Source organism: Rhipicephalus sanguineus, chromosome 11 (assembly GCF_013339695.2).
Source record: "Rhipicephalus sanguineus isolate Rsan-2018 chromosome 11, BIME_Rsan_1.4, whole genome shotgun sequence".
In the NCBI taxonomy this organism is placed as follows: Eukaryota; Metazoa; Arthropoda; class Arachnida; order Ixodida; family Ixodidae; genus Rhipicephalus; species Rhipicephalus sanguineus.
This window is the reverse complement of record NC_051186.1, coordinates 22,508,179-22,523,653: the sequence shown is the minus strand read 5'-3', so window position 1 is coordinate 22,523,653 and position 15,475 is coordinate 22,508,179. Positions and strand designations below refer to the sequence as shown.

Below are 15,475 nucleotides of genomic sequence, written 5' to 3'. Positions count from 1 at the left end.
TCTATCTATCTATCTATCTATCTATCTATCTATCTATCTATCTATCTATCTATCTATCTATCTATCTATCTATCTATCTATCTATCTATCTATCTATCTATCTATCTATCTAGCCGCACCAAAATTGGCACGGAAGGGTAAGAGAATTTGAGGAATATGAGTGTCGGGTCATGACATGAATAACGTGAAAATCCTGTCGCGTACGTCGTCAAACCCATTCTTCCAGACACGTGTGGCACATATCCGTTTACCACGGGTCATGGTGTACGGGTATGCGCCACAGGTGATTGACAGTTTATAGGAACGGCGAGAAACGGACATTGGTAATTTAAATGCGAGAGCGTTAGGAAAAATTGACATCGGCAGCGTTGACCTGACGAAAGGAAAGAATTGAAATTAGGATCCCAGCAGGAATCGAACCCAAGCGTTCTGCGTATTCTACCACAGAGCCACGCCAGGTCTAAAAAAAATTCGGCAGATCCCACGTACCGTGGGAGTCGATGTTATGCGAAGCATGCGGCGGGTAGGTGACTGTGGCGTAACTTTTTTTACTGAGCGACACGTTACAAAATGACGCTAAATATTTGTATAAATTTTATACGCACACATATGTGTTTAAGAGCCACACATGTGTTATATAACCAGTTGCTTACGGTTGGGTAACGCTGCCAATCGCAACCTGGGTATCCAACACCAGAAAGCCGTAAGCTAATATGTAGTGCTTATACGTGTCCCGAGAACGCACGCACGTTTCACGAACACGTGCGCATGTGTGCAAGAAGTTCTTGACAGTTCTTGAACAAGGGGATCATCACCGTGATCACTGAGCACCAGCAGCTGGTCAAGACTTGTAATAGGATCTGGTCGTGATCGTGGTGACGAGGGGTCCATGTGTAGTGAAGTATGTGGTATAGTAGAGCTGTTGGAATTCGTGGATGCCTCGGTCATTTCGTCGACTAATTGTCTGTCGCAGAGCCTGCGACATGTCGGAACCTGAAGCCACCCTTCGCGTTGGTGAGGTATATAGGCCGTTGAGGCGGTATGCCTGGATAGTGCTACGTAGACCAACATCAGTGGATGGTGTGTATCGTATTCGTAGATTACCTGGGCGTATGTGGCCTACGTAGCCTAGTCTACAAAGCGGCTGTCAATCAATAGACCGATCTCACCGTGAGCTGCACTACGCCACCGCTGCCGCAGTGCATGCCGGTACATAGAGTACTCGGTACGTTCAGCTGCGTTCAGCTGGTGCATCGGCGAGCTGCATTGACGAGTTTTAGAGGCCGTAATTGGATGAATCGCGATGGTTGGGTTCACGTGCTGTGTGCTGGGATGCTACAACAGAAGCCTGAAGCAAAAGGACTCGGATTTTATGCGTTTTCAAAGCACGTCAAGCTCCGACAGGAATGTGTGCGACCTGCAGACAACGAAGTCGGACAGAGTGGCAACTACCGCGCACTTTCAGCGTGTTGTTCAACGTGTTTGTGAACTCCGTGTGTATAAGGCGTGGTAGTTTAGCAGTGCCCCATTGCATCATAACTAGCTTTCCGCACGACCGACGGGCCGATCAGCGACAGCAAAACTTCATTCAAAGTGTGCTCGATCCCTTCGACCTGGCGATCGCCGCGAGCGGCGGCAGATTGGATACAACGTGTTTTCCGGGCAAACAGTGATCGCTTAAGTATACAGCGATGCCTAAACCGACCTCTCACCAAGAGCGATGACGACTTTCAAGTGTAATGCTTGAACGAGACCTGTGACACTAACCAAGCTTACAACTGCATATACTGTGCGTGTACAGCTCGCGCCATGGAGTGCACGGTGAAAACTCGGCCGTGCCAGCATCGCTGCCGCCACCGGAATTTCCCCATTCTTTTCAATATGCGATATTATCACGAACGCTACGTAAAGCGGCAACAGCGGTACCAAAGCTTAGCTTCTTCTATGAGCTTGGGCGGGTCTTAACGTGCCGTACACTGCAGTTTCGATGCGGCAGGCCGAGCGACAACATCGGCGCCCAGCCATCCGCTGAATCCGCCGCCGCTGACCGGAACGGACTACTGCTCATCCGCCACATTGTGTGTGACGCCAAAACATCTACTGACTGATCCATCTCTTGTGCAGTAGGGAATATTTTGCCGCTCGAAAGATTTCCGTGACGTTAAACTTTTGCAAACGGCATGCGTCCAGCCGCCGTCCCGCGGACGCACTTCCAACCTGCTTCACGGCTACTCTTTCAAATTCGTTCACGTTTAACGCATCACTGTGATTGAAGTCCTGTGTTGATAACACAGTGTACATGGAAAGTGTTGCTTCGACAAAAAAGAAGCGCGAAAAGCGTTTTTTTTTTTCGTCCCGTCAGTTTTTTTTTCCATCTTCGTAGTAGCGAAGAGCTCTAGTTTGGGCAAGTTATTTTCCGAAAACTGTAACGTGTATCGCTCGCGTGCTCACGTTCACTAAATAAGATTCTTGCTCTCATGACAACAGGAACGTGATTTCTCGTTTTTTATTATTATTATGTACTCAGCGAAGCGACACAAGCGCATCAACACGCCGAGACGCCCTGTGCACTTGTAAGCAGTGTCGACTTTGCTTTTTTTTCTTAACGCTAAGATATGCAGTGTAACCTGAAATAAAATAACATGCGTTGGAGGTCCGCACAGTTTTCCACCGCGTTCAATCGTCTTATATGCCGCGGGTTCGGGCCAAACGCCAATATACCTGAAGCACGCAGCAAGCAGCCGCACCAGCAGCGCTCAGGAGAACTCCACCTTGCCGTTGTCGGAAAGTCGCGCATGCGCAGATCATATGGTGAGATCGGTCTATTTGGCGTCATCCTCGGTCAGCATGAGGCCATCGCCCAGTCTCGTAAGAAATGAAGAGGACACTGCGTCGTTTTGGTGGACGAAGTGCACTTTACGGTGCGGTGATGTGGATATCATATGTAACTTTCGTTAATGTATTCCTCCAGGGTCGAGCAATGCTTCAATATAGCTTGCTGAATCATAGGAATACAAACGTAATGTTTATTAGACTGCCATAAAAGCGGAGCGAACACTGGAACTACAGACGTTAATCTGATATGACGCCTGTATCGTAGGAGTACACATCGTAGAAGTATCATGTAGTGTTTATTGCTTTCTTGTAAAATTAGATGACCAGCACTACAACCACAATTGACGTTGCACCGATATTACGCCTGCGTAGGCTATTTTTCCAAACCATTTTATAGACCTGGCGTGGCACAGTGGTAGAACACCTGATTGCCACGCAGAATGCTTGGGTTCGATTCCTGCTGGGATCCTAATTTTCATTCTTTCCATTCGTTGAGTCAACGCTGCCGATGTTGGTTTTCCTTAACGCTCTAGCATTGAAGTTACCGATGTCTGTTCTTGCCGTCCCTGGGTAGATATAAACTGTCAATCACCTGTGGCGCATACCCGTACACCGCGGCCCGTGGTAAACGAGTATGTGCCACACGTGTCTAGTGGAAAGGGTTTGGCGACGTACGTGACAGGATTTTAGCGTTTTTGATGTCATGACCCGGCAATCATATTCGTCAAATCCTCCTACCCTCCCATGCAAATTTTGGTCTACACCAAGTTAAGGAGGCGATCATGAGAGCACCCAGACGTAGGCGGCTAGATAGATAGATACGTAGATAGAAACGCTCAAAGTGCCAGGGGTTCGCTAAGAAATGCTTCGCATTTAAAACTGGTTTGTAAAAACAGCCTATGCAGGCGTAATGCCGGTGCACCGTCAGTTGTGGTTGTGGTGTTGGCTATCTAATTTTACAAGAAAGCAGTAAACGCTACATATGTACTCCCGCGATACAGGCATCATATCACATCTGTGGTTCTAGTGTTGGTTCCACTTTTCTGGTAATCTAATAAACATTACATTCGTATTCCTATGATTCAGCAAGTTATATTGAAGCATATTGCTCGACCCCGGAGGAATACGCTAACGAAAGTTACGTACGATATTCACGTCATCTCAGCGTAAATTGCACTTCGTTTTGGTAATTGGGCGCGAGGCCCACCACTGGAAACGCGGGCGCTGCAATCGCTGTGACGTGCAGGGTTGGATCACGTGACCTCGCCTCGCTCTGTCGAAGGGAAGCGGACGGTTGAATGCGTTGTTTTTAACCGCGATTTCGCTTTTGAACAGCGTTGTTTTGCTCTCACTTCTTGTATGTGGACCCCTAGAGGCTACAAAATCCGGAAAAGTGCAGCAAAAGTTATCGGCGGCATGGTACTTTTCTGCTCCGTGTCACAGTGCGCTACGTACGCGAAGGGGCCAGGTGTTAAAATGCCTTTGGTGTTAAAATGGACAACGAACACGAATACTCACGGCAGCATTGTTCACAGTAAAAAATGAATGCGCAAACAGTCCGGTTATATATGTTTTAAATTATGACGTAGGCAACGTGCGGACATGTGTGGAAAGTTGCCGTCATGACGATTAAGCGTGTGCGCCGTTGTCTAGATTGTCAGAGATTCAAGATAAAGCCAAGAAAGCCAGTTATTTTCTCTTTTTGTTATCTTTGCCTCATCTCAGTCTATTTCATGGCCTGTTGCTTCTGCGTGCTCGGCCTGCGCGTCCGATGAAACCTTTCTTACGTCATACATGTGCTGCTTGAGTCTTTGCTGGAAGTTAGCTGTCTCGCCGACGTAACTACCACCACTGTTTGACCCCCCCCCCCCCTCCCGCCCTCGTGTTTATTTTATTTGTCCTCGTGCTTTTTCCCGACCACACGGGTTTCCGTCAGACTCTCGACTTCAGGCCATAGGGTTCCTTGCTTATAGATTATTTATGTAAAATGAGCCCATAGCCAGTGTCATCTTCAAACACTGATTCACCATCTAGCAGCAGCCGCGAAGTGTCATGCTGTTTATCAATGAAGCTTTATAAATGCTGGACGCTGGTATTTTCACAACAATATAATATTGCCATTTAGACCACGGTAAGTTACACCTTGCAGCATGGTCATTCAATTGCGCAAGTAATACGGCCGGCTGGCACATGGTGCATTTGCTACCGCAATCGAGCCTGGTTGTGACCGTATTTTTCGATCGCGATTGGTCCCTTTGTGCAAGCTGGATAACGGAGTCAGTCGTCGAAAATTTTCATCCCAATGTGGCTTGGTGGCGATCGAAAATGCACCGTGCGACAACCTTAGAAAAAATTGGCCGCGTATCTGCGTGCTTCGCTGCAAATGTCGTCTAAAGGCGATAGAAGATGCGCTGCATGAGATATGGACGCCATCTGGCAATACGTCGGGAAACATGAGTGCTGTGTTGCGGGCTGGTAGACCCGGCGCAGCAGCAGGCTAAGACCGGCGGTGACCAACGCGACCGGCGGGGGCGCCAGGCAGCCCGAACACGCGGTTTGGCGCGAAGCGCTGAAGCAGAAGAAACGTCCTTACTCAACGAGTACTCTCCACACACTCTTTTATTTAAACGTCGCCTGAGTAAAGCAGGAATGCCAGAGCGGCGCCCCATGGCATTCGTACAGTGCAATACAGAACCGAAACCGAAACACAAAAATGAGCTCGTGCAGAGGTCACGGAGGAAGGCAAGATTCAGCGCAGTCGCATTTTCAGCGCAGCTTAAGAAACTAGGGTCTTTAGAATTACGTATGTATGCATTTTCTATTAAAGGAACACACCATCTAATACTTACTAGTGATGTTGCGCCTCAGATATGCGTAATGTTTGCTTTTTGATCGACAATGTACACAAGTATGAACCTAGTCGGCGGTTCAAGATGGCTGGCCCTTGGGCAAGTGGTTCTACTTTGGCCGAGTGGCTGAATCGAGGGACGTGCCGACAAACAGAAAGACAGACCAAAATTTCTGCGTTTAATTGTCCCAAGAAAGACTTTCGTCTTTAAAAATGCGCAACGAGAAGCAACAGATAGATATTAAAATCGTGCCGCAGACAAACTCATGTGAAATGTTATCTGGCTACAACCACGGTATATCTTACATGGCTCTCGTGCGGTTCTCGTGCGTTTGTCTCCAATCATATGAGAAAGGTTGCGGCTACATGAATCTCTAAGCATACCGGATAGCTTCTCAGAGGGCGGAGAAACCGCTTTCATCGTGCTTCATAGGGCCATGTGTACTAAACAGGAATGTAAATTTGCCCATGCTTGTGTGACAACCGCGCCCCGTTTTTATGTGCAAACCTACAACGAATGAAGTTGCACAGTTGCCCGCATTTCTTGCAGCAAAAAATATGTTTCTTTGCCGCAAGCACGCGCTAAAGCCCATTCGACGCAAAATGATTCGTTACCTTTTACAAAAGCAGCGTGCTCGGCCCCCGTGGTTTCGATATCGGTGGCCATAGCGGACGACGCCGGCAGTCAGGACGCTGTCAAGGCATTATGAGGACGTAACATTTTTTTTCTGAGCAGTTATTTAGCATTTCGTATAGTCAGTGATGAAGCCGCAGCAGTATTTTACTGATTTCTTTCAAGTGAAGTACAACAACAATAATAAAAAAGCAGACGCGATGCGGGCTGAGCGGCAGAGGGCTGGCGGAGCAATCCAACCTTGCACGTCACAGGGATGCCTCCGCATGGTGGCGCCACGGTATGTCCTCGCGCCCAATACTGACGGATGTGCTCTAACGTGAGTGCTGACGTTACGTCGCATCATAAGTTACCCTTTAAACACTTCTGTTGTCGACGTGCCTGGTAAGCCCACCATGTGCACACAACTACTACATTTAGAAAAACACGTCGATCCACTTCGTAACGCTTGGCTCAAAGCCATAAAGTATAGCATAGAAGTACTCGCTGACTCCTTTGCATGAAGCCGATTCCCACAACGGGTGGGATCCGCCGAATTTTTTGATGTCATCACCCGACAGTCATATTCGTCAAATCCTCTTACCCGCACCCCCCATGCCAATTTTGGTCTACACCAAGTTAAGGAGGCGATCATGAGAGCACCCATACGTAGGCGGTAGCTAGCTAGCTAGATAGATAGATAGATAGATAGATAGATAGATAGATAGATAGATAGATAGATAGATAGATAGATAGATAGATAGATAGATAGATAGATAGATAGATAGATAGATAGATAGATAGATAGATAGATAGATAGATAGATAGATAGATAGATAGATAGATAGATAGATAGATAGATAGATAGATAGATAGATAGATAGATAGATAGATAGATAGATAGATAGATAGATAGATAGATAGATAGATAGATAGATAGATAGATAGATAGATAGATAGATAGATAGATAGATAGATAGATAGATAGATAGATAGATAGATAGATAGATAGATAGATAGATAGATAGAAACGCTCAAAGTGCCAAAGCTTCGCTAAGAAAAGCTTCGCATTTAAAAGGTTTACAATAGACAAACAACAATCGTAATTTTGACAAAACAATATAAAACACCTACAAGTACAAACCCTTTACACTAGTCGGCGACTTAACATACACATTATGGAGCGTAAGACCGAGCTTTGTCATCGACTCTTTATGTCACTTTAAGTACACGAGAGGACGCTGCGGTGAAAATGTGTATGTAAGCGCGTACCCGACCACATATTCTCTTTCTGCCATGGATAAAAACGAACGTAAGGCGCGGCATGCGGCGGCTCAACGGGAACGCCGACGACAAGCTACTACTCCGGAGGCCAGGGCGCGGGAAACGGCGGCAAAACGGCAAGAACAACAAACGGGAGATTCACGATGACCGAGCGATCCCCAGAGTTTCGCCCACCCATCATCATTCACTTCGTGGATATGCGTGGATTTTTTCCTTTCTTTTTTTTTTTTTTTGCCATGGAAAGATTTTCCTGGACGAAGGCTTGCATCTTAAAAACACAGCGTTAATTTAAACATGGACAAAAGAAATAACCCCCCCCCCACCCACCCACGCCCGAAAATAAGATCCTAGCTATGTGCCTACCTTGCCCTGCACATTTGAACACATAATAATTGTTGGGAGTTTATGCCCCAAAGTCACGATATGATTACGAGAGACGCCGTAGTGGAGGGCTCAGAAAATTTCGACTACCGGGGGCCCTTGAACGTGCGCCTAAATATAACTAAGCACATGGGCCTCTAGAATATTGCCTCCATCGAAATGCGGCCGGCGCGGCCGGGATTCGCTCCCGCGACCTTCGGTTCAGCAGTGAAGTACCATAGCCATTAGACCAGCACGGCGAGTACACAATTTAACACAGCTCCTGCGCACCTTGTACTGTTTCTATCGAAAACCCCATGTTTCGCACGCTTAAACGTTGTGCACGCTAAATGGCTCAAGTTCACGGGCACGATACGGCGTGTGCGGAAACTTGACTACGAAAAGTTTAAGGTTCAGCCCAGTTCTTATAATAAAAGAGCCCGTTATGAGAGTCCCTGACACACGGGCACTCTATAAAGTCCTTTAGGTAAGCAAACATCTCCCGGAAAAGCGTTAAGGCGCAGTAACATACGACAAAGAAGCATCTCCCTCTAGGCAAAGTTGATTTGCGGGAAAGCAAATTTCGGAGTCGGGACTGACGTCCAGAAAGTTTTCTTGCAGAGTGGAATCAAGCCGTGTGAAAGGAACGCCCTGAGGTTCCAATGGTTTGAAAGAACAGCAGCACCGCTTACCGTGCGCATCCGGAATGTATCGCCGAGCAGCAGAGAAGTTGACCAGTTGCTTTTATGTGGACGGCATGGTCACTAGTATTTCTACTGCATCGGACGCTTGCGAACTACAAGACCATGCCGCAAACATCTTCGTTAACGTTGGAATGAAGCTGCCGAAGTGGGCAGCCGTTCTATTGTAGGTCCGCAACTTGCCATCTGAGCTAGACTTTCAGCATTAGACCGTTCTGGTTTTTAGTCGTTCCCAAACAGAATTCCTGAAATTACTCACCTGGCTCCTTGTTGTAGGTTTGGTGGCCTGCCGAAGAGGAAAGACATGGGAAAGAAAAAAAGACGGATCCCATTAGTTTCTATCGATAAAATATCACGTTAGTGCTCAATTCAGACGCTCACGAACGATTTCTGTGTGCATTGTGTTCAAAGCCAGCGCAACTAGTATCCGGATGTGCCATCGACGACTGCTGTCAGCGTGCCACTCAGTGTTGCCAACTGTAGGGAAACCGTAATAGTAGGATATTTTCAGAATTTTTTGGGAAACATGGGGTGGTAAGATGGTTATACGATTTTATTATCAGGCGTAGGGTAATTTCCACTTCTCGCTCGTCATCGATCAGCGAAAAATGCTCAACATCGACGCGACATCTCCGAGAGTGTCATTCTTAGATAGATCCTAAAACCAGACCTTTCTTTGGATAAAATCGGAACTGTTTTAATTCGCATATCACCAGCATAGGGCAGAGATGAAAGATAACGCGTCACATATTCGTGTGCTAGCATTGGTTTTTCCATGGATGTTTTTTTCCTCTCTACGTCGTCTCCTATTCGTTCGTTGCGTGGAGCAGCTTTTCAATTTTGCGACGGCGGTCATTTCCAGTTATTAAGGCGAAAGCCCGAGATGCCTCATCATGCACGAAAAGAACCGTCGCCGTCAACGCGAGTGATGCAGAAATCACGATCATATAATTCGTCACCTCATGGCGTCATCGTGATGTAACAGATGGCCAGAATTTGTGGCCTCATCATGAAGTCTGCTGAAAACCAGGGAGCGGAGCCGAAGTCGTACTGTTGAAAACCAGGAGCGGAGCCCAAGTAGAGAACGTCTCGTTTATTTGACGCTGGGTTAAAAGACTAAAAAATTGGCCGCGTATCTGCGTGCTTCGCTGCAAATGTCGTCTAAAGACGATAGAAGAGGCGCTGCGTGAGATATGGACACCATCTGGCAATACGTCGGGAAACATGAGTGCTGTGTTGCGGGCTGGTACTCCCGGCCCAGCAGCAGGCGAAGACCGGCGGGGACCAACGCGACCGGCGGGGACGCCAGCCAGCACGAACACGCGGTTTGGCGCGAAGCGCCGAAGCAGAAGGAACGTCCGCACTCAACGAGTACTCTCCACGCACTCTTTTATTTACACGTCGCCTGGGTAAAACAGGAATGCCAGAGCGGCGCCCCATGGCATTCGTACAGTGCAATACTGAACCGAAACCAAAACACAACAATGAGCTCGTGCAAAGGGCACGGAGGAAAGCAAGTTTCAGCGCAGTCGCATTTTCAGCGCAGCTTAAGAAACTAGGGTCTCTAGAATTACGTATCTATGTATTTTCTATTAAAGGAACACAACACCTAATACTTACCTAGTGATGTTGCGCCTCATATATGCGTAATGTTTGCTTTTTGATCAACAGTGTACACAAGTATGAACCTAGTCAGCCGTTCAAGATGGCTGGCCTTTGGGCAAGTGGTTCAACTTTGGCCGGGTGGCTGAATCGAGTGACGTGCCGTCAAACAGAAAGACAGAAAGACAGACCAAAATTTCTGCGTTTAAGTTCCCCAAGAAAGACTATCGTCTTTAAAAACGGAATGCGGGCGCGCGCTAGGGTCCACGCTCGCTTGACACTTCGCTTTCGCTGCTCTTCCGAAATATTATTTAACAGCTCCAGCCCGAACAATTTGCGCCGGGTTTGCTTCTTTGAAGTCGATTGTCTACAAGATATCGAAGTTTGCCCAGCAGACTGTAGGTGGTACAACATCTGTACCGCTCTCCGCAACGTGGCGCCCGCAGGAGCGCGCACGGTGCATCAACGAACTTTGCCGTCGCTGTTTGTAAATACTTGTAGGACTCGTCCATCTTCCGCAATTGTCTTGTCGAGTTCAGTTCCTTTAATTCGATGTCTACAATCCTCACTGATTCTTTGCTTTTAGTCTTAGCGACGTGAACTGAGCGAAGCTCTTGGAAGTGCTCTCCTGCGTTGACTGCCCCCATCAATCAACATTCTTACAAGGTTTTTACTTCCAGTGCCTTGAGCCCAAACTTTAGCGGTCCGAAGAAGAACTGTGTTTTTATCGAGTCTGTTGACGAGCTGGAAACAGCTAGTTGTCTGCGTTTCTGTATTCTTCTGCTTCCATGTTAGTGCGCACATCGTTGTGGTGTGTCGTCCCTGGGTCATTCCACGCCGAACGTCCCAGACATTGCGCTCGACCCTCTCCAATTGTATTGTAAATAATTGTGGACGTTCATATCAGTGCACTATTCGCCCTCGGAAAGTATTTTTTGGAAAAAGAAATTTTTCTTGTCTGTTACAGTGATTTGAATTTTGCCGCAGTGGGTGAAACATAGGTTGCGAAAAAATACTCTAAAAATACAATACTTTACGGAACGCCTTAAATATCAGCTGTTTACTTGAAAAGGAATGGCACTATCTTATTATCACCCATTGACGACCACTACTTTGTCTCAAGATGTGCTTTGTGGTGAAGCAATGCTGCAATTCTGCGCCCACTTTGATTACTTTTTAAAAATTCTACGAATATTACAAACAAAATAGGACTATATCACATGGCTGGATAGTTGGCAGTAAGCGCGTCAAAAAAGTATTGAAGTCGATGACCGAGTAGTTTCGAAGTGGAAGGGGCGCAAACATTGAAAAATGTGTGAAATGCTCCACGTTCAGGCACATGTAGAGTGGTGATGCAGTCCAAGTAAAAATGCACGCTTGGTCTCGTTGGGAAGAGTAAACAAAGATTTATTTCTGAAAGTTTCATCGGAGTGTTTTTTTGTTTTTGGCGAGAAACAAAAATTTATGTTGGGCGTTCGCGGCGTGCCTGGGCGCGGGCCCGTAAGTCCGCTTCACTGCGCCGCCACTGTTCCTTGGGGCAACGGAAGTATGCAGCGCAGACGCAGGTGGCACGATCGTGTGCTGCTGTGAGTTTTCACGCTTCGACACGCATTCTTCGGCTTTCCGCAGTGCCGCCGACGAAGTGTCAGGGAAAACGAGTGATGGTTCGTTTAAAATATATTATTATATAATAAAGGTGGCTAACATGCACCGGGAATACACTTATAATTCTTTTTTATGGACAGCTCGCTTGCACGTGACTCGCGCCATTCGTGCCTCGGAGCCGAATGGTGCTACCTATTCTTACGCTCGGATCTTCGGAAGAGGCGAACTTTGCTCCGGTGATCGCGTCGCCGAGCGAGCACGCGGCACTCGAAGGTTCGTCTTTCGGCCGCATTCCTTGGCAGCGCGTAAGATAAATATTGCGAATGGTGAGTATACTGCTATCGTGTCATATTTTAGACGGAGAGCCTGTACAACGGAAACCGAAAGCGATAAGTATACAAAAGGACGAAGCCGCCTTTAAGGCCGCTTCGTCCTTTTAAATGTCTATCGCCTTCGCTTAGTAATCGCAAGGCGATTACTAAGATGAAAGCATCGCATGCAGCGTGGCAGAAAGTTTTCTCAGCAAGGTTTGAGCCTACAATCTCCCTCAAAGGTGCGCGCACATTTCACCTTTTCGTGCCATCACCACTGACCACTCTTAATCCCGGGCTCACCACCCACTCAGCAACACAGGCATTTGAAGTGGCGAAGACCATACGTCGGCAACGGAAGTAAGAACTGCAACCTCCGCAGAGATGGAAAACACAACCCAAGCTCTGCGCCTGTCGTATGTGTGCATGCAGTGACGTGGCAATGAAATCGTTCTCTGCTCCGACTACTAACCGGCAGCCTTTAGTGCCCTTCCGAAACATTCTGCCAGCCATATACACTGTTTGCAAGTTTTAAGCAACGTGAAAACTCACAACAGCACACGATCGTGCTACCCGCGTGGGCGCTGCATACTTCCGTTGCCCCAAGGAACAGTGGCGGCGCAGTGAAGCGGACTTACGGGCCCGCGCCCAGGCACGCCGCGAACGCTCAACATAAATTTTTGTTTCTTGCGAAAAACAAAAAAACACTCCGATGAAACTTTCACAAATAAATGTCCTTTGTTTACTCTTCCCAACGAGACCAAGCGTGCATTTTTACTTGGACTGCATCACCACTCTACATGTGCCTGAACGTGGAGCATTTCACACATTTTTTAATGTTTGCGCCCCTTCCAATTCGAAACTACTCGGTCATCGACTTCAATGCTTTTTTGACACGCTTACTGCTAACTATCCAGCCATGTGATATAGTCCTATTTTGTCTGTAATATTCGTAGAATTTTTTAAAAATAATCAAAATGGGCACGGAATTGCAGCATTGCTTCACCACAAAGCACATCTTGAGACAAAGTAGTCGTCGTCAATGGGTGATAATAAGATAGTGGCATTCCTTTTCAAGTAAACAGCAGATATTTAAGGCGTTCCGTAAAGTATTGTATTTTTTAGAGTATTTTTTCGCCACCTATGTTTCACCCACTACGGCAAAATTCAAACCACTGTAACAGACAAGAAAATTTTTTTTTCAGAAAAAAAATTTTCGAGGGCAAATAGTGCACTGATATGAACGTCCACAATTTTTTACAATACAATTGGAGAGGGTCGAGCGCAATGTCTGGGACGTTTGGCGTGGAATGACCCTACAGTGATTTGAATTTTGCCGTAGTGGGTGAAACATAGGTAGCGAAAAAATACTCTAAAAAATACAATACTTTACGGAACGCCTTAAATATCTGCTGTTTACTTGAAAAGGAATGGCGCTATCTTATTATCGCCCATTGACGACCACTACTTTGTCTCACGATGTGCTTTGTGGTGAAGCAATGCTGCAATTCTGCGCCTATAGATAGATAGATAGATAGATAGATAGATAGATAGATAGATAGATAGATAGATAGATAGATAGATAGATAGATAGATAGATACGCTCAAAGTCGCAGAAGTTCGCTAAGAAATGCTTCGAATTTAAGAAATCCACAGCATATCCACGGGGTGAATGATGATGAGTGGGGCGAAGCTCCGGAGGAAATCATCGGTAAACCGTGAATACTCCGAGTAATTCGCCCAGTATATGATCAAGTAAACACGTGAGAAACACCGTGTATATATAAACATCAAACTTTTATTGTACTGTTGGTTTACGTTGTCCCTTCATTACAACGGTCCCCCTGGCGTACGTCACCGCACTAAATCGAGCGATTGCCTTCCACCAATGACACGCGTCACATGTGAATCTTCCGTGAATTCTGCCCAGTACATCATCAACGACGTGAGATCGGGCGCGTTTATACTAAAGGGTTGATGAGAGTCATGGCGACTTGCAGCTCACTTTAATTTTACATGTACGCTGTGAATTTTTATTGTTTAATCACGCACAGGAGAAATCTCACAGAGGCACTACCTTGGAGGTCAAAATCCAGTGCCTATATATACGGGGTGGTCAGTGAACGGTTGTGCAGCGCGAGCAGTCGGTTTCAATCAAGAAAGTCGCTAGCAGAGGCTGCCTGCATCGGCCGCGCGAGGCGAGAGAGGGGGGGGGGATAGCACGCATCTGCAACGCAGCGAGCGCGGAGTGTCGGCGTCGCGAGGCGAGAGAGAGGGGGGGGGGGACTAGAGCACGCATCTGCAACGCAGCGAGCGCCTTCGTGCCATCCAGGGATCTTTCTGAGAACTAGAGGTGGCTACGATAGCGCCATCTAGTGAACACTCCAAGAACTAGAGGTGGCTACCTACTACTACTACTACTTCATACTACAGAGGAGGGACAGACCCACACCCTAAGGAGCTTCGCCCCTAAAAACAACTCTAACGCCTACTTTTAGATGGGAAGCAGCTTTTGCGCTGGGCTGTGTCCGTAGTTCCACTGGCGACCGTCCCACCTAGCCAGTGGCGTAGCCAGGAATTTTGTTCGGGGGGGGCTCACGTTGCAGCGCGACCTCCTCATTGAATTTTTAGAACGACTAAGTATATGAATAACATTTATTTATTTATTTATTTGTTCATTTATTTATTTATTTATTTATTTATTTATTTATTTATTTATTTATTTATTTATTTATTTATTATATCCTCAAAGGTCCCATATGGGACCTTACATGAGGGGTGGGCGTCATAAAATGGCGGTATCGATGAAGGTGTATGTTAGGATGTGGTTGAGTCTGCTTCCTGGATGGCATTTTTGAAGCGCGCAAAATCGCGGATGACTGCTGCTTCGTTCGGAAGGTCATTCCAGTCTCGGGTCGTGCGCAAAAAGAAGGGCTGCTGAAATGAGGTGGTGTGGGCACATGGCGGAATCACAGCATTTGGATGACTTGTGCGATGACCTCGATGGACCGGCTGGATGAGGTGGTTGTCACGCGGGGTTGAATAAAAGAATCTGTGAAAAAGGCAGAGACGTGCAATACGACGACGAAGAGCGAGGGTAGAAAGATTTAACTGGGATTTGAGGGCGGAGACGCTCGAGTAGCGGGAATAATCTGAAACAATGAATCTGGTTGCTCGGTTCTGTACTGACTCAAGTATTTCGATATGATTAGTTTGGTGGGGGTCAAAGACAGCAGCTGCATACACAAGTTTTGGTCTGACAATGGTGTTATAAGCGAGTAGTTTTACGGAAGGTGGTGTCATGGAAATGTTACGG

The 15,475-nt window shown here is 46.8% G+C and overlaps 1 protein-coding gene across 2 annotated transcripts in view; it reads right to left on the bottom strand.

Annotated features, from left to right (window-relative positions):
* Nucleotides 1–15,475, bottom strand: part of LOC119375661 (uncharacterized) — a 315,585-nt gene that overhangs the window by 282,825 nt on the left and 17,285 nt on the right. The window contains exon 2 of one of the 2 annotated variants that reach the window (XM_037645895.2): nt 8,901–8,927. The exons of the other annotated variant lie outside the window; for it this stretch is intronic. Coding sequence (XP_037501823.1) covers nt 8,901–8,927 — 27 coding nt within the window. The remainder of the gene's footprint in view (nt 1–8,900; nt 8,928–15,475) is intronic. 2 annotated transcript variants of the gene reach the window in all.